Source organism: Glycine soja, chromosome 10 (assembly GCF_004193775.1).
Source record: "Glycine soja cultivar W05 chromosome 10, ASM419377v2, whole genome shotgun sequence".
Lineage (NCBI taxonomy): Eukaryota > Viridiplantae > Streptophyta > Magnoliopsida > Fabales > Fabaceae > Glycine > Glycine soja.
The window spans coordinates 40,943,708-40,961,519 of record NC_041011.1 but is presented as its reverse complement, the minus strand read 5'-3'; the positions used below and the strand labels follow the sequence as shown (position 1 = coordinate 40,961,519).

The following is a 17,812-nucleotide window of genomic DNA, read 5'->3' as shown; positions in this document are numbered from 1 at the left end:
TTGGTTTTTTATCGGCAAATGTTAGTAGTTAACATGTTATGGTAGTGGGGGGATTCGAACCCAAGACCTCCTTATCACTCTATCCCTTATGCCCCTCCCCCCAACCACCAGACCACCTTATAACTCCCCTCAAGTTGACTTCTTAATTCTCAGGATTTGAACTTACGTTTATGATCATTAGATCATGATGTTTACAATTCCATTATGATGACTTTTTCATGGTGTTTATAATCATGCACAGATCATTAGATCATGAGTCCGTTTCTGGAAGACCCCCTGTGATGAGGGAGACTTTAACTGAAACTGGAAAACTTGGACTGCGCTTGCTTGAAGACCTGACATCTCTTGCCGCAGGTGGATCTGTATGTGCTTATTTGGAACTATTTATTTGGAACTATTTGTTGGGCAGTTCAAAAAAAAAAAAAAAATCCATTTTGTTGGAATTTCTGGTATCTAGAAACCCATTAGGTGCTCTCGTTTTTTTTTATTCACATCATTAATGGTGATTCTGATATTCATTAAATGCCATTTCTTACTGGATGACATTAACCTCCATCTATTCTACAGGCAATTTGGTTACGCGTCAATATTCTTCAGAGGACATTTGCACTTGATATTCTTGAGTAAGAAATATTTTTGCAATGTGTGGTTTACTAGTTCATGTCATTTTGCAGATTCTTTGCAATCAGATATTTGATTGGGATACCTGTAGTTGGTGATTTATTCTTTTTTCTCTTAAGCTAAAATGTCATTTAAGTGAAGGACATTGACATATATATTCTACAAATTAGATCATCCCATGCTTTTGAATTGGCTTCACCAGTATGGTGAATTCTATTTAATTGTTCTACTGAAATTGCATGAGTTTGCAATGCTCTTCAATCTTCATCATAATATTCCAAACATGTTTTACAGGTTCATTTTGTCCAATTATGTGGCTGTCTTCAGAACATTGTTACCCTATGAACAGGTCAATATGTCTATTGTAATTCTGAATGCTGTTGCTGGTTTTTACTTGAATCGTACTATACCAGCATATCTTTTGTTCTTTTATCTTGATATATTTGTTCAAAATGTCAGGCTTTACGACGGCAAATTTGTTCACTTCTTATGACTTCACTTCGTACCAATGCTGAGGTAATTAATTCCCTGAAACATGTAGTATGACACTGGTGTTTCACCAGAGATTCCTTCTCCCTGTTTTTGAAGTGCAATATTATACTTTCATAATTCTTTAATATGTTAATTAGCTTGAAGGAGAAACTGGTGAACCTAGCTTTCGTCGTTTGGTCTTGCGTTCAGTTGCTCATATTATAAGACTTTACAGTTCTTCCCTTATAACTGAATGTGAGGTAAGTTTCCTATTTCCTTTTCCATCTAGGCACTCAGCTCATGCCAATTAAGTTATGGAAATGGACAGTGCAGATTTCCCTTTTGGGTTGAGTGAGAGGGATAAATTTGGTAATTGTATGGTGTAATGTAGAATAAGCATAATGCATGCAAAGACTGCTTCCCAACTGAGAGCTAATTCTTTGTCAATAATCTAAGATACCATCCTAATGTTGATCTTTGGTGTCAGTTCCCTTTTATAATTTTGTTGCATCTCAACAAAATTGGCAGATGCTAAATTTTTCTTCTAATTTTCAGGTTTTTCTTAGTATGTTACTGAAGGTTACTTTTCTTGATTTGCCATTATGGCATCGCATTCTTGTTCTTGAGATTTTGAGGGTAATGTAGTTATGTTGTATTATTCTTTTTATTTTTCTTTCGTGAGTTGTTGATTTACTCAGTATGTCTTTAACCTAACAACCAGAAATGGTGGTTTGTAGGGGTTTTGTGTTGAGGCACGGACATTGCGGATTCTTTTCCAAAATTTTGATATGTAAGTTCAATTTTTTTCTTCTTAATTTAATGATGATGTGCATAATGCCAGGAACCATTGGTATATTGGCATGCCTTATAACTATTGTGCTCTTACCAACTAGTATGTGTGTCTTATGAGCATCGCCCAGATACCTTAAACGTTGTTGCTTATTGGTCCCATTGAAAATTTTAATGAATTAGATTTATATAGAATTAATAGGGACATAAAGAGTGATGTCAACCACAAGATTCAAGCAAGATGGAAGTAATGGAAAATTGATTTGAGCGTGATATGTGATAGAAAAGTAACACTCAAGCTTAATGGAAAAGTTTACTGCACAGTTATATAAGACCTGTAGTGATATATGGGACAAAAATTTACAACACAATTATAGGATCTGTAATATTATATGTGGGACAATGTTGGGTGTTGAAGAGCCAACGAAAAAGTTAGCTTATTAATTTTGTAGAAATGAGAATGTTACGATGGATGACTGGGTTCACATGACAAGATAGGATTAAAAATACACCTATACCCCAAGTGATCTATGGTGGTATGTGATCTATGTAGCCAATCCCACCAAGTGATAAAGGCTTAGTTGTTGTAGTAGATTTATATAGAATTAGGGATTCTTTGGAAAATTTACAATACAACTATACCCATCATGTTTGTGTTAAAACTGATAGAGCTTTAGTAAAAGGGTGTAAGCCATAGATGAGGGTATGCACATTGTGAAGCCTTTCATGGCAAAGTGCTGTTTATGCAATTCTTTGGTGCATGTGGCTGGAGTTGAATGCTTGGGTCCAGTCTTTATGGTTGTCTCTTTGCCCCTATGCTTGTTATGGCATTATGGGATAGATTATATGTCTGGCTTTTGTTTGGTGTTCTACTTCTACCCATGGGAATGATTGGATGTTTTAAGGGAGTTACAATTTCTGACATGCAGAGAGGTTGGGCAGCCTGGCTACATGCTATATTATTGTTATTGTTGTTGTTGTTGTTGTTGCTGCTGCTGCTGCTATCATTGTTTACTGTATCCTCTGGAATCTGGATATTCAAACTCTCTTTTCTCTCAAATAAAATTGCTATATCTTTGAAAAAAGATAAATGGGCTGAAATATATGATTCTTTGGTATACTAATTTAAGTTCTTTTGTTCTGTTTGACTGTAAGAATTGGACCATGTCATATTGAATGCATGAAGAAACATAAAATAAGATTCAGTTTTTTGTTACAGAATAACAATTGAGGTATTTTTGGGACTTTCAAAGAGTTTTCTCTGGTTGGTATTTGGTAAGACAGAATTTTCTCTTCAGTGAGTAGTTTTTAATCCCAGACTGGAGACTAATTGATTTTTTGTTGCCTCTAGTATACTTGAAAATATTAAATTATTCCTTAACCTTCCAGATGGTATAAGGGGTCCATTTGTTTAAGATTATTTTTTAAAGTGTTTTTCTTAATAAAATAAGCAGTTTTTCTTTTTTATGTATTTGTCTAATATACTTAAAAAAAACAGTTCTATGCTTTTTTTAAGAAGCAAATTTTTAAATTTATTTTTTAAGTTTAAACAAACTAGCCCAAGATTGCTTTTTAGTTTCCAATGAACATAAGTTTTGATTTTTGACCAGTAGAAAATAAGATTAATTGGTCATTTAAGGACTTTCCATGCATGTGACCATCAACCCCATCCCCCCGCCCCCCTCTTTTTGCCTACTATGTAGCTGTTGTCTTGATGAAACAATCCGACAATGTTGATAGGTTCTGGTATTAATCAGAAATGAAAGGAAACAGAAAATAAAGAGGCAAATATGGAATTGAGAAAGAAGAAAATCAGAGAAGCAATGTTCTACATCTGCCTGAATGGCTTAAGCCACCCAGATGCTCCAATGTTCCCCTCCCAACCCCTCATATTCCAATCCATGGTTCCAGTACCTCACTGCCATGTGTGCATTCGGTTAGACCCTCTGGCCCTTCACAACAGAATCTTCCTCTGCCATTCAACTCATTACCATTTCTACCCTGACCCTCCCTTTATTCCTTCTACGGTAAGCGCAAAATGCCAAATTGGAGGCCCAGTGGTTGGCAGTTCATCACTTATCAAGAATTTATTAGTGAAAGATGGATATAGGAATCTTTAGTCATATGAAACTTCCAGATAGGATTATAATATATTGAGTAATCAGTACTACGGCATTAGTAAATCTTTAATTGTGTTTTCTTACACGAGTTGTCCTGAAATTTCGAGTTAGTCCTGGCCATGTGGTCCAGTGCAAATGTGTTGAAGTTTGGTACCATATCCAAACCTTTTCAATTACTAATTTTGCATTGATGAAGCCATGCTTACTGTGTTTATAATTGTAGTATTTGACAAATTTTAGTGTAATATAGATATATGGATTGCAAGAAAATCACCTAAGTTCAATATTATGTATTCATTGCTGGTATCTATTGGCATCATAGGCACCCCAAGAATACAAATGTTGTGGAGGGAATGGTCAAAGCTCTTGCTAGGGTTGTTTCAAATGTACAGGTATGATTTTAACTGCATATGCTTCCATTCATTTCTGACTTCTGAGTCATGTTTTTGGTCATGGTACAAATTATAAAGAAAAAATTGAATGGTATAACTGTGTTTTACTTTGAATATTGCCACTTTCTTCAGTTGACTTTAATTAATGTATCTTTTCTTCCAGCTGTTACATAGCATGCATATACTTGGGGTGGGGGTTTCTGTCTTTTGTCTATAAATTTTATGGTTAGAAGAGACTTTAAATGATTCTGTAGGTTCAAGAATCAAGTGAGGAGAGCCTGGCAGCTGTTGCTGGAATGTTTAGTAGCAAAGCCAAAGGTATTAATTTTCGTGTTTAGGTTAAAGAAGAACAATTTTGATATCTATATCTCTTTTTCAAAGTCAAATATTTGTTTTGATGCCCTTATTTAGCTAGTGTTTCATATTGAACTCAGAGTAGGAAGTCTGAAACCAATCCCATTGATAGGTTTATCTCGTTATTTTGGTTGATACTTTGTTAAAATCATTTCCTGTTTCCATAAAATGCTTGCAAGATATTATGCCAACTCTTAGATTTTTCTGCTCCTTAGGTTTTATTTTATTTTAGAGTTGTGGTTTCTCATATCTTAAACACATTTTAGCTGATAGCTCTTATGTGCTGGTGTTGTATATTTTCTGCCCTGTATTGTTTATTGTTTGGCATCTTCAAAGATGATTCTCTTTCCTCTATTTCTGTATTCTCTTTCCATTCTTTTGATTTTTTTTTTGAAAAATTAATCAAACTACCAGCACCTATTCGACCTAATGATTCAGAGATCACATCTAGATGCCTTTAGGCAAGTTTAATTTGCTGAAATTATTTTCGTGTAAATGTACAAGTTTACTAAGAGAAAGAATTGTGAAGAGTGATGAGGAAAAAAAATTCTCCTAAACAAAAGGGCTTAATTGCACATTTTGCCACCAACTTTTTTTTGCCTCCCACTTTTCAAAATGTTGCGAATGTTGTCCTTTCATCATATCTTTGTTAAATCCCAAACAGTGCTAACACTTTCTGCCAATTTTGATCACTACTAAACACATTTAAAATAAGTGCTTTTAACATGGTGGCGGTTTTTAACTGCTACTATTAATAAGTTTTATTTTCTTTTACACCCCACAACTCCATAGGTTCATGGCATCAATGGGGCTCCCTTGCTGGTCAACACCTCCATTCTTTTTCCCATGGCAAGGCTCCTCCATGACGGAGGTGGCTCCCAAGAAGGAAAACAAGAGAGAAATGCCTATTGATGTTAATCAGGCTATTTTTTTTACTAACCCTCAAATTTTCCTTGATGTTAATTAGAATTGATCTTCAAAGTCACCATAAAAGAAATATTAATGTGTATGCCATAGTATATCTGATAAGGTTGATAGTTTGTAATATACTTCTGTGCTATTACTAAACCTTCTTGAAAGTTACCAGAAGTCTTGTCTTTACTTAATAGTTAATCTTTGTGGTTATTTAAGTTTAGCAGTGATATGGGACTTGGTGGTATTTAAATGACTCAAGAATGAGATGTTATTCCTCCTGCAGGTATTGAATGGAGTCTAGATAATGATGCATCTAATGCTGCAGTTTTGGTTGCCAGTGAAGCACATGCCATAACTTTGGCAGTTGAAGGCCTATTAGGGGTTGTCTTCACTGTTGCAACTTTAACAGATGCAGCCATAGATGTTGGAGAGGTAATTTCTATATTCTCTCTGTTGTTTTTCCATTTCCATTTCCATTTTGTATTTTCTTTTGGTTATGCTGCTTAATGGTCTGCTTTCTCTATGTCCATTCAGCTTGAGTCCCCTAGATGTGATAATGACCCACCTGTGAAATGGACTGGTAAAACTGCAGTTCTCTGCATCTCAATGGTTGACTCACTGTGGTTGACGATACTTGATGCATTATCCCTTATTCTATCAAGGTTTGTTTTTCTACATACACTTATAAATAAACAATTAAACACGAATAAGCATGGTTGGTATTATGCTAGTATTCAGTCATACAAGAGCCTAAACTTCTTTGCGATTCATCTGAAATTGAGTTTGAACAGCATGGTGGTGGGCTTTAATAATCTACTGGATTTTACGAGTAATTCATCCAATAAAATGTTGTTCAGTGATCTAAGATTTATTTTATACCATGCTGGTTTCAATTAATCTTAATTAACCCTATGTTGTTTGTTATGTTTTCAATATATTCCTCAGAATTTGGTTCACATCCTGACTTCTTTAAGTCTGCTTTTGAACCAAATACCAATTAACTTATAATGTACTTTTCAGTACCTCTGGAACTAAAGCAATATACATACTTACTTTTGCTGATAAAAAAAAAATGTTTTCAATATATTCCTTAACATTTGACTTGCGGTTAATTTGAAGGTCACAAGGAGAGGCCATTGTGTTGGAAATATTAAAGGGATACCAGGCATTTACTCAGGTAACTCAGCTTGGCCTTTAACTCCTTTTTATTTTATTTTATTTGACCGTGACATTTGAAATTAGGTTTGAACTTAAAATGATATATGGATTTACAATTTCACAGGCGTGTGGGATTCTCCGAGCCGTAGAACCTTTAAACTCCTTCCTTGCATCCCTTTGTAAATTTACCATCAATTTTCCTGTTGAAACAGAAAAAAGGAGGTATGACGTTTTAAATCTCTAGTTAGTACTTTCTATTTTTTCATTTATTAAGATGGTTTTCAAGAATTCAAGCTTACAGTACTGAGATTTTAGCTTAAATTTGAGATTTCAGCAGTGCTTTGCCGTCTCCTGTATCGAAACGGTCAGAACTATCAGTTGACCAGAGGGATAGCATTGTGCTCACTCCCAAGAATGTGCAGGTGATCCTTCTGGTTGCAATGTGTATTTTTTCCCCACTTGATTGTAACTTTGTTTTTCACCTGTTCATTTTTTTCTGTGGATTTGTATATTTGATTGTCATTGCAATAACTCATATTTTATCAACACTGATCATGTGAACTAGGCATTGAGAACCCTTTTCAACATCGCTCATCGATTGCATAATGTTCTGGGCCCATCCTGGGTTCTGGTATGTTATATTTTTCTCCTGTTATCTGTGAAGTGAAATCCTACCCGTTGAATGAGTGGTCATGATGAATACCTACAGGTGTTGGAAACTCTGGCAGCTTTAGATCGAGCAATTCATTCTCCACATGCCACTACTCAGGTAATTTTATCTATTGTTATATTATTCAGTGAAAATTGGCTTCAATTGCCTTGCAATATATTTTCAGAAATCATCAATTCATGACAAGAAAGCAATAAAAGTTGAATACAGAGATAACGTTTGAATCCCGTTGCCATTGTTGCTTGGGATATAGGTCAAAACAATTTCAGGCCCTTCTCCATATAGGTTAAGCTTTTTGTATAATTGATTTCTTGAGTGTTTTTAATCAAGTGGTTAGGAGTTTGATTTTCACTTCCCTTTACTGACTATCATTATTGAAAATAAATTTTTGCAGTGAGCACAAATTAGTGTTGCTTTGTCCCTTCTTTCATCCCCAACCCCAAGTATTAGTTCAACTTATGTTCTCTTCATTCCATTGCCGAGCAATATTGCTTACTTTTGAAGTTTCTTTTTGTTTTTTGTCTTCTATTTTTTGTAGGTTATCTTATCCCTTTTCAAGTTGTAGTTTCTTTTCTCTTATTTTGTTTTTCAATAGAAGTTAAAGTTGTACTGCCATGTTGCTTAGTGTTGCTGTTTGTATTTGAATATCATAATACTAGTTCCTTTTTGATTCTTCTCACCTTTTTATGGGTGATTGTTCTTGTATAAAATTTGGTGAGGACCGTTGGATTAGGGGTTTCTCCATCCCCACCGTTGCTTTTGTAGCCTTTCCATTCTCTGTCAATAACAATGCCTGGAATCTCTTATTTCCTTAGGAATTTGTGCAATGAAAATATCAGATAGAGAATCTCTGTTGAAATCTTTCTTGCGAATTCTAGATGGCACAATTGTTCTAAATGAGGCACCACCAACATTAAGACCTTTTCTATTGTCCTCTAACTTCAATAGACGAGTATGGACTCTTGATAGCCCTAGTGAATATTCATCTAAAACCCTTCACTTTCCTTCCCTCTAAAAAATAGAGTGAAATACTCCTTTTGTAATTCCCTCCAAGATTAAGCCTTTCATTTTCATTAGCAGATGTCATTAAACCATATTCTAATGATTTGCTGCAAATTAGGAGGGGAATTGCTAGGTGCACCCAACAACATTGCTGGTGCACCCAACATTCTTTAAAAATGGCAAAACTGCCCCTGCCTTCTTTCTCCTTTTAAAAGCTGTGTTTTTTTTAAAAAACCAGAGCAGCCATTGTTGCGCACTCTTCTTCTCGCTTTTCTCTCTTCGGTGCCGTATTATCTTCGGTTCCTTGGCAACGGTTAGGTTCGGTGAAGGTAGCGCGGTGTTCAGTGTTGCGGTGGTTGGCGGCGGCATACGAGGTATGCATTTTTGTTGCTTGTGCGTTCAGGTGTAGCGGATCAACTTGATCCGTAAAAGCTTTACGGATCAACTTGATCTGCATGTAGATTTTAAAGCTGCGGATCAAGTTGATTGTTACGCATCAACTTGATCCGCAGAAGAATTACGGATCAAGTTGATCCGCAGAAGATTTGCAGATCAAGTTGATCCGTAAGCCTGTTGCGGATCAAGTTAATCCGTAATTCTTCTGCGGATCAAGTTGATCCGTAACAATCAACTTGATCCGCAGCTTTAAAATCTACATGCGGATCAAGTTGATCCGTAAAGCACCACCACCACGCCGCCAAACGCTAGTCGAGGAGAATGCACGAGGAAGAAGCAAAATGAGTTGACCAAATCGCCTTCGGGAATTTGTCAGGGGATTCCCCCTTCAATTTCGAGCGTTTTGACATATTATGGGCCTCAAACGGACATTTCTATCAAAAGTTACAACCGTTTGAAGCTTATTGATCAACTTGATCCGTGAAACACTTCTTAAAAATCAACTCGCGGATCAACTTGATCCGTAAAAGACTTACGGATCAAGTTGATCCGCAAGTGACTTACGGATCAACTTGATCCGTAAGTGACTTACGGATCAACTTGATCCGTAAGTCTTAAAAACCAACTTGCGGATCAACTTAATCCGCAAGCTTCTTACGGATCAACTTGATCCGCAAGTGACTTGCAGATCATCTATATCAACTGCGGATCAACTAAAACCTATGCGGATCAACCTAAATTAGTTGGGTGGACAAAAATATTTTTAAAAATACGCAGGGGTATTTTTGCCTTTTCACGTTAAGTGTTGGGTGCACCAGCAATAATGCTGGGTGCACCTAGCAACACCCAATTAGGAGACCTATAGGCTACAGAACCTGCTCTTTCCTGGCATATAACAGGTGATGCTGTCCTATAGCTTGATCCATCCGGATCAGTTTACTAAACTCAACTTCAGGGGGTTTGTACAATAGATGATGGAATAGTTCTATATTAATGTGCTATTTAGGCTGTTCTGTGGAGTGGCAAGGAGGCTTTTCAACTAACAACTCTGTTTTGGGACAGGACTTTCCTTTTGGCCTCTCTAGTGCTTGGTAAAAGGTCTCTTTAAGGGGTTGTCTCTAGCACATAATGCATGAAGTAATTGGAGACCTTTATTTTTTCTGACTTGTTTATTTGATTTTTCTATTTCTTTTTGTTTGCCTTTGCTAATGAGGATGTCTTTTTGTAAGAGTATATGAGTAGTGTATACTGTTGAGATTCAGTTGAGAATCAGTAGTAACTGAAAAGTAATTAAACCTAACTGTTAACTAACTCAGTGGTAAACTAAACTGAGTTACTCATATACACTACTCATACTCGTTACACTTTTCTTCTCATGTTGTATTCTATTTCTTCTTATTTCTAATGACTTTTTTTTTCAGATGTTTGTGAAATTAAATTTCATATGCTGCATATTTTTGGTGGAAATTTCTTTTGGGTGTGTCTTATATAGAAATTTACTGAGTACATGATTAAATCTGCAGGAGGTCTCTACCCCTGTCCCAAAGTTCACAAGGGAGTTATCTACCCAATCCAGTGACTTCAATATACTCTCTTCTTTGAACTCTCAGGTGAATAAACTAATTTTAGTTGTTTGGTGGTTACAATAAAAGATAACTTTCATCTACTACACCCAACTTATGATGAGCATGTATGGCACTAAAATTGTCCTAATGATAATCCTTTTCTAGTGTTTTCTTTTTTATAGCTCTTTTTCCTTGGAAATCCTTTTTCATGTTCAATGTTGAGAATGCAATTTTGCTTTTATTGCCATCTAAGCTTTGATTCCGTTTCATTCTGTATTTTTCTGATTTTATTGGTACTTAAGAATTTATTTTATTTCTTTCTGCATTTTTCTGTTGGGAATATATTGATCTAACCTGATATTATTTTCTGTTGAAAGCTCTTTGAGAGCTCTGCTCTGATGCATATATCTGCTGTAAAGTCTCTCCTCTCTGCATTATGCCAACTTTCACATCAATGCATGACTTCAAGCAGTTTGGGACCAACAACTAGTCAAAAAATTGGAAGCATAAGCTTTTCAGTGGAAAGAATGATATCCATCCTTGTGAATAATGTTCACAGTATGTAGCTCCAATAACTTTAAGCATGATAGCAAATCTTTTATGCTGGATGCTGTTTAATTGTTCATTCTCATGTCATGTTTCCTAAGTAGATACTTGTGAGGTTCTATTTACTACTTATTTTGGATTTTTTGAATATTCATTCTTGATTTATTTTTTTTGAGTGAAGGTATTAAAATGTTATATTATCCTTTTTCACCACAGGAGTTGAGCCATTTTGGGATCAAGTTATTAGTCACTTTCTTGAGGTTTCCTTTTGTCTCTTGTTGTTTCTTTTGTGGCAATGCTAGTTTCATTTTCATTGCACTTGATATTTTGACTTGCTTTTGCAGCTAGCTGATAATTCTAATCCACATTTGAAAAACATGGCACTTGATGCACTTGATCAGTCTATATCTGCTGTCTTAGGTTCTGACCGGTTCCAAGACTACAAACTATCCAAGTCTCTTGAACCATCACAGGAAGTGAGACCTTCTACCATTTATATCTGGCAATTCATAATGTATTAAAGGGGACTTAATGTGTGTTCGCGATATGCAGATGGAAGTCAATCTTGATAAGTTGATGTCTCTTGAATGTTCTATCATATCTCCACTAAAGGTGCTTTATTTTTCTACTCAAAGTGTAGATGTTCGTATTGGATCTTTGAAAATTCTTTTGCATGTCTTAGAGGTAATGCTGTTATTGATTGGTCAAGTTTCTTTGTGATTTTTATTTCCTCATTGTTTGTTTACATGATATTAATTTATACAATTTCTTTCAGAGATATGGAGAGAAACTTCATTACAGCTGGCCTAATATACTTGAAATGTTGAGGTTGGCCTTCTTATGCCCTTAATGTTCCTCTCTATTGGTAATCCTTTGGTTAATCTAAGTACCTTTGTCTTACTGTAAGGTATGTAGCAGATGTTTCAGAGAAGGATCTTGTTACTCTTGGCTTCCAGGTATACTGAGTTATTTTGCAGCATTTATTGCTGCAATGGGGCTATTGGTATATTCTAGTTACTTATGATCTTGTTTCTGAAAATCATTCTTGCAATTTTCCTTGAAATTTTCTCAATAATCTCTATATCTGTAAACTTCTCATTTATATTTCTTTTTCTATTCAATTTTCCTTTTTAAGGAATTAATGTAATAGTTTTTAGATTAAATTATTTATACCTTCCTTCCATCTATTTTCCTCACTTTTCACATACCTTCCTTCTGTTTTCCAAACCTACTCAAAAACCTCGGTTTTTTTCCATATTTCTCACAACCTTTTTTTTTAAAGCTCCATTGCTTTTAGAAACTTCCAGTGTATTAGGGAGTTTGATGTTGGTTTTGAAAATGATGGCATGCTCTACTTTTAGTTTTTTATTTTTAATCTACGACTACACATAACTTAGGCAAATTGAATTCATTAAAACTGCAAAAAATGGATTATGAATTCTACTTCTAAAGTTAATGAATATCATCATTAGAGCTCTTCTGCCTTGATTTGTGTCTGCTGGATTTCTCCCGTGTTTCTTTACAGATGTTAGCAGATAAGTATGGTGTTATTTTTTTTTTTGGACTTTGTATTTTTCTTTTCTTTATTCTATATCTCTTTTGGCATCAAACTCCTGTGTACTTTTGATTCATCATCTTTTTTTTTTTTAGTTTTTGAACTATTAAATGTCAAAAAAAAATAAATTGTGGGCACACACATCATCATCATGATTTTTTGTTATATACGGCATTTTCAAGGGATGAATTTAATATTCATACGCTGTATATTCAATTTTCAAAACATGAATCTAATCTGTCATTTTATGTGTCAATTCTCATCTCTTTACAACCTACAAGTTAACTTTGGATTTATTTCAAATTATCGTATTATCATCAGTTTGAATATTTTCTATAACTCCCCTGTTGGTTTAATCTCTTAGTCATGTATCCTTTTCTTGAATCTTATTTTTTATGCTTCATGCATAACTAGCGTACCCCATTGCCCAGAGGCTCTTCGCTATGCGAAGGTATGAGGGAGGGATGTTGTACGCAGCCTTTCCCTTGCATATGCAAAGAGGCTGTTTCCGGATTCGAACCCATGACCAACAAGTCACCAAGGCACAACTTTACCGCTGCACCAGGGCTCGCCCTCTTTTATGCTTCATGCATATTTTAAGTTTTCTTTTAAGACTTGCTGTAGTTCGATATTTGATCTAATAATTCATATGCTCCTGTTTTTTAATTTTTTTCTAGTATTATCCTTTCTCTGTAACATTATCATATGTACTAATTTTCCTGTTTTTATTTCTTTCTAGAACCTAAGAGTGATAATGAACGATGGACTGTCTGCTTTACCTACAGACTGCCTTCAAGTGTGAGATCTCATGTTTCACCTTACCTGCATGCATACTGTATACATGTGTATATATGATTTCTTTTATTTTCTGATTCTATAGTGGGCTGCAATCCTGAGGAAAAAAAACATTTTTGAGTTTCTTATTGAATGTTGTTGTTGAGATCTCACATCGACTATAGATATGAACAAAGGAGAGATTATAAAGGCTCGAGCAATCCTCATCTCATCAACTAGCTTTTGGAGTTGAGTTAGGCTTAGCCCAAATTTAAGATGGTATCATAGCCTATCATAGATATGATATTTGCCACCCTTAACTGTCCAAAAATCCACTTGGTCCCATGGCTTTTCTAGTGCAAACCTCCACCCTTCAGATGTTAAATCCTGGGTGAGGGATGTGTGTTGAGTTCTCACATCAACTATAGATATGGCTAAAGATGGCTTATAAAGGCTTGGGCAATCCTCATCTTATGAGCTGACTTTTGTGGTTTAGTTAGGCCTAGCTCAAATTCTAGAGTTGTATTAATGCTACACATACATACTAACATGCTTGTGTGTGTACACCTGTGCACATAAATACACACATATATTTGCTCCTAGATGAGCTCCTTCTGTTGTTTAATGTGTATTATTACATATTACAGATGTGTTGATGTGACTGGAGCATACAGTGCTCAGAAGACTGAGTTGAACATAAGCTTGACAGCAGTTGGACTTCTGTGGACTATGACTGATTTCATTGCAAAGGGCCTTCTCAATGGACCTTTTGAAGAAAAGGAAGCAGGTTTATATTTTGTTGTCAAGCCTTGTTCTTGACCTGTCATTTTTCTGCAATAATACCAAGCCTTCTATGATGGTTCTACCTTTCAGGTGTTGGTTCCACAGTGAAGCAGATAGACAGCAAAAAGATGGAGGATCAAACACGTATTTCTAATAATGTGAGAGACCAGGCTTCTGTAGATGGTGTTGATTTTGAGAAGCTTCTATTCTCTGTTTTCTCATTACTTCAAAACCTTGGGGCAGATGAGAGACCAGAGGTACAATTAATGAACTTCTAATCTTGCTTTACTTTGGAATTTTCTACTTTTTTTCTCTTCCTGTTCTTGCTTTCTACCAGAAAGGACTTCATGAAGCATTTCTTATGTGTAAACATGGATTCCCCTGTTTCCATTTTGCTATTTAACAATTGAGTTTCATTTAGAGTACCAATTATGTGTGTAAGAATTTTTCTCTCTTAACTTGACCCTTCTTTTTTGAGGTATCACACATTTCAGTTTTTGATACACTTCGAAAGTGTAATTATGGAAGTCTATGGCTTTGTTGCTGTATGTTGATATAAGTAGCATTGATGAGAACATTGGTTGAAGGATTGTCATAAACAATTTATAGTTTTTAGAGGTGACAAACTGACGATGTTTTTTCCCCTTTGGTTTATGTGAATGAGTCCTTTTTCTCTTCTGATAAGCTAAGCCTAGCCTTGTGGGTTGAAGATACTTATGACCTATCATGGTCTAATCATCCCAAAAGCTTAATCCAATGGGGGAAATTATGTGATAGGTTTTATATCTAACACATCCCTAGACATGAGAACCTGTTGGACTTAAGGCAAGGACAATATAAATGCCTATATTACCTTATGCTGAAATTTAACTTTTAATTTGAACAATCTGCAAGAAGGATTAAACTCTAGAACTCATTTCCGTAGAGGCTATAATACCATTTCTGGAATCAACTACCCCAAAAACTTAAGCTATAGGGTGAAAGCACATGAACGGTTATATCTAAAATGTCAGTGTAATATGTTCTTGAATAATGGCATGCTTCATCTAGGGCTAGGTACTGGGGGTGCTTCTCTTCTTTGTATGAAAGGGAACCAGCAGCATTTCAGAATCATTTGTGAGGAATGATGGGGTTTATTTTCCCAGTGAGAAGTAGGGAGACTTCATGTAGTTGCATTAAGCGTTAAAATTATATTTTTTTTCCAGCTTGATATAGCAATAGAAAATTAGAAATTGACTTCTGTTTTGAGTTTAAAACCACTCATAACTATTCTTTCTTGTTTGTTATCATAAGTTTGAGCACTTTGATTGGAAATGGGAGGGGTGGGAAATAAGAATTAAGGTTCAGAGGGTCTGTGTGAGAGTAAGGGAGATTTGCAGATAAAATGAGTGTCAAATAAGGAGCAGTGAACATTATCTGTGATTAGTTTTCTAATTTTGATGGGTTTTAGGGAAGCTTAAGGAAAGGAACTATTGTTTGATGAGTTGGATTTTTACTGCTGTCTACCATAGAAAATGTTAGTGTTGCAGAGAAAATTAAAGAAATAATAAAATAGCAGAAATCTAGGCTTCATTCCTTGGGTCTCTTGTGCATCACAATTGGGTTTCATTGCATAACGAAGAAGACCATAATTCATAAACCTAATGATCTCCCTAAATAAATGTTACAACTTACAACCATTTAAATAGACCTTCAAACTTCCATTTCTCTCTACTACTTCTATACCAATTAGGGAAATTTGGACAATATAACAAAACCCATTTCAATAGACCTTCGAACTTCTATTTCTCTCTACTATTGTTGCTGCTGGATGTTAAAGCTTTCTGGTACTGAGTTTTGTTTTGCAGGTGAGGAATTCTGCTGTCAGGACACTGTTCCAAACTTTAGGAACGCATGGGCAAAAGCTTTCAAAGAGCATGTGGGAAGATTGCCTTTGGAATTATGTATTTCCTACATTGGATCGTGCTTCTCATATGGTATGGATGAAACTACTAGAAGTTGACACGAGATATTATTTTCATCATAAGCTGATGTACTTTGAATTTGATTTTTGATAAGTAGGTTGCTACATCATCAAAAGATGAATGGCAAGGGAAAGAACTTGGAACTCGAGGAGGAAAAGCAGTTCACATGCTCATACATCATAGGTATTTGACATTGACATTGACTCTGTATTACATATTTTGTTTATTTGTAGCCTTAGTGATGTGATATATTTGTTTGAGAAGATGGGGAGACTGGAAGGTGGAGAAAAAATAAGCTTTACCAACTACATGAAGTTCCTAATCTGGAAAAAATAAGGTGGAAAAAATATTAACTGAAAATAGTCTGGAACAGTGTACATAATGCTGATCCCTGAAGTTCCTAATCTTATATTTTCTAATTATACTACACTTATTGTTTTCCATAATGAAATTGAAAAGAAATAAATTATACTGATGATGATATCATAATATGACTAAATTATGGCACTTGTACCCCATGGCCCATAGTTTGGGTGCACAGAAGACTACCTATTTTCTTAATCCTGCAACACTTCTCTAAATTTCCCCATATTGATTGACATTTTTCCTGAAGCTGAAGGTTTTGTAAGTGTTAATTAAGTAAAAACCATGTGTCAGAGTACACAACAGATGTGTGTTTATATAGGCTAATTACATTAATTACACATAAATAGAGGATATTTTTCTTCCTCTAAATCAAAGATAATGTGCCTATAAACCGCCTATTATTAGTAGAATCAGAATATTAGTTCTGATTTTCAACACTCCCCCTCAAGCTGAAGCTTACTAAGCTTTAGCTTGTTACAAAGAAATAATTTATTCCCAACAAATAAATAAAAACTAAAAAAACTAGTGTACCCCATTGCCCAGAGGCTCTTCGCTATGCGAAGGTATGGGGGAGGGATGTTGTACGCAGCCTTACCCTTGCATATGCAAAGAGGCTGTTTTCGGATTCGAACCCATGACCAACAAGTCACCAAGGCACAACTTTTACCGCTGCACCAGGGCTCGCCCTCATTCCCAACAAATAAATAAAAAATAAAAATTGAGCTCCACAAAAAACAATAGTTTGAAAGACAACTCAGGGATGTTGGCGAAGTTGGGAGTATTGCTAGAAAGATAACATTGCCAAAGAGCTAGAATAACCATCAGCCTAAGATAATTTATGGAAACAAAGCAAGTTCCAACCTTCTTAAGAACCACATTTGGAAGCTTCAAACCAATAATATTGGAGACCCAAAATTATTTAAACTGAAAAACTAAGTCCATTGCTTCTGGGACAGAGGCAATGCATCTGGGAGAAAGACAAGGGCCTGTGCATGTAGGACAAAGACAGGACAATGGAAGCCATTGTTGAGAGACAGGAATAAAAATCGCGAACAAAAGTGTGGAAAATAATGCCCAGCAAACGAAGTGGCCCGAAACTGACTGGGCTTTGTGAGCCAGTCACTGGAAACAGAGGCCGGAAATGTGGTGGGACGCGCTACCACACGCCGGCGAAGCACCAACAAGAGGTGCTGTTTGGCATGGCAAAAATCAGTGCATGAGAGCATGTAAAAGGGAGTCTGACGTTGATGCTGGTACGACTGAGAAGATCAGCAAAGGGTGATCCAGATCGAGTTGGTGGTTGTTGGAAACGTTGCTGGAATTGCACCGATGACTGGAGAAGAAGCCAGAAAATTTGTTGGAATGCTGAAA

The 17,812-nt window shown here is 35.7% G+C and overlaps 1 protein-coding gene across 4 annotated transcripts in view; it reads left to right on the top strand.

The window, feature by feature from the left end:
* LOC114369849 (protein MON2 homolog) overlaps positions 1 to 17,812 on the top strand; it is a 32,271-nt gene that overhangs the window by 5,642 nt on the left and 8,817 nt on the right. For 3 of the 4 annotated variants that reach the window (XM_028327114.1, XM_028327113.1, XM_028327116.1), the window contains 28 exons: positions 242 to 362; positions 568 to 623; positions 916 to 970; positions 1,081 to 1,137; positions 1,251 to 1,352; positions 1,648 to 1,728; positions 1,830 to 1,882; positions 4,324 to 4,393; positions 4,648 to 4,711; positions 5,946 to 6,094; positions 6,197 to 6,324; positions 6,782 to 6,839; positions 6,945 to 7,042; positions 7,155 to 7,242; positions 7,386 to 7,451; positions 7,530 to 7,589; positions 10,412 to 10,498; positions 10,831 to 11,011; positions 11,216 to 11,259; positions 11,344 to 11,475; positions 11,552 to 11,683; positions 11,775 to 11,827; positions 11,907 to 11,955; positions 13,294 to 13,352; positions 13,976 to 14,115; positions 14,202 to 14,368; positions 15,959 to 16,087; positions 16,173 to 16,258. In XM_028327114.1, coding sequence (XP_028182915.1) covers positions 242 to 362; positions 568 to 623; positions 916 to 970; positions 1,081 to 1,137; positions 1,251 to 1,352; positions 1,648 to 1,728; positions 1,830 to 1,882; positions 4,324 to 4,393; positions 4,648 to 4,711; positions 5,946 to 6,094; positions 6,197 to 6,324; positions 6,782 to 6,839; positions 6,945 to 7,042; positions 7,155 to 7,242; positions 7,386 to 7,451; positions 7,530 to 7,589; positions 10,412 to 10,498; positions 10,831 to 11,011; positions 11,216 to 11,259; positions 11,344 to 11,475; positions 11,552 to 11,683; positions 11,775 to 11,827; positions 11,907 to 11,955; positions 13,294 to 13,352; positions 13,976 to 14,115; positions 14,202 to 14,368; positions 15,959 to 16,087; positions 16,173 to 16,258 — 2,565 coding nt within the window. The remainder of the gene's footprint in view (positions 1 to 241; positions 363 to 567; positions 624 to 915; positions 971 to 1,080; positions 1,138 to 1,250; positions 1,353 to 1,647; positions 1,729 to 1,829; positions 1,883 to 4,323; positions 4,394 to 4,647; positions 4,712 to 5,945; positions 6,095 to 6,196; positions 6,325 to 6,781; positions 6,840 to 6,944; positions 7,043 to 7,154; positions 7,243 to 7,385; positions 7,452 to 7,529; positions 7,590 to 10,411; positions 10,499 to 10,830; positions 11,012 to 11,215; positions 11,260 to 11,343; positions 11,476 to 11,551; positions 11,684 to 11,774; positions 11,828 to 11,906; positions 11,956 to 13,293; positions 13,353 to 13,975; positions 14,116 to 14,201; positions 14,369 to 15,958; positions 16,088 to 16,172; positions 16,259 to 17,812) is intronic. The other variant, XM_028327115.1, reaches the window with a different exon arrangement.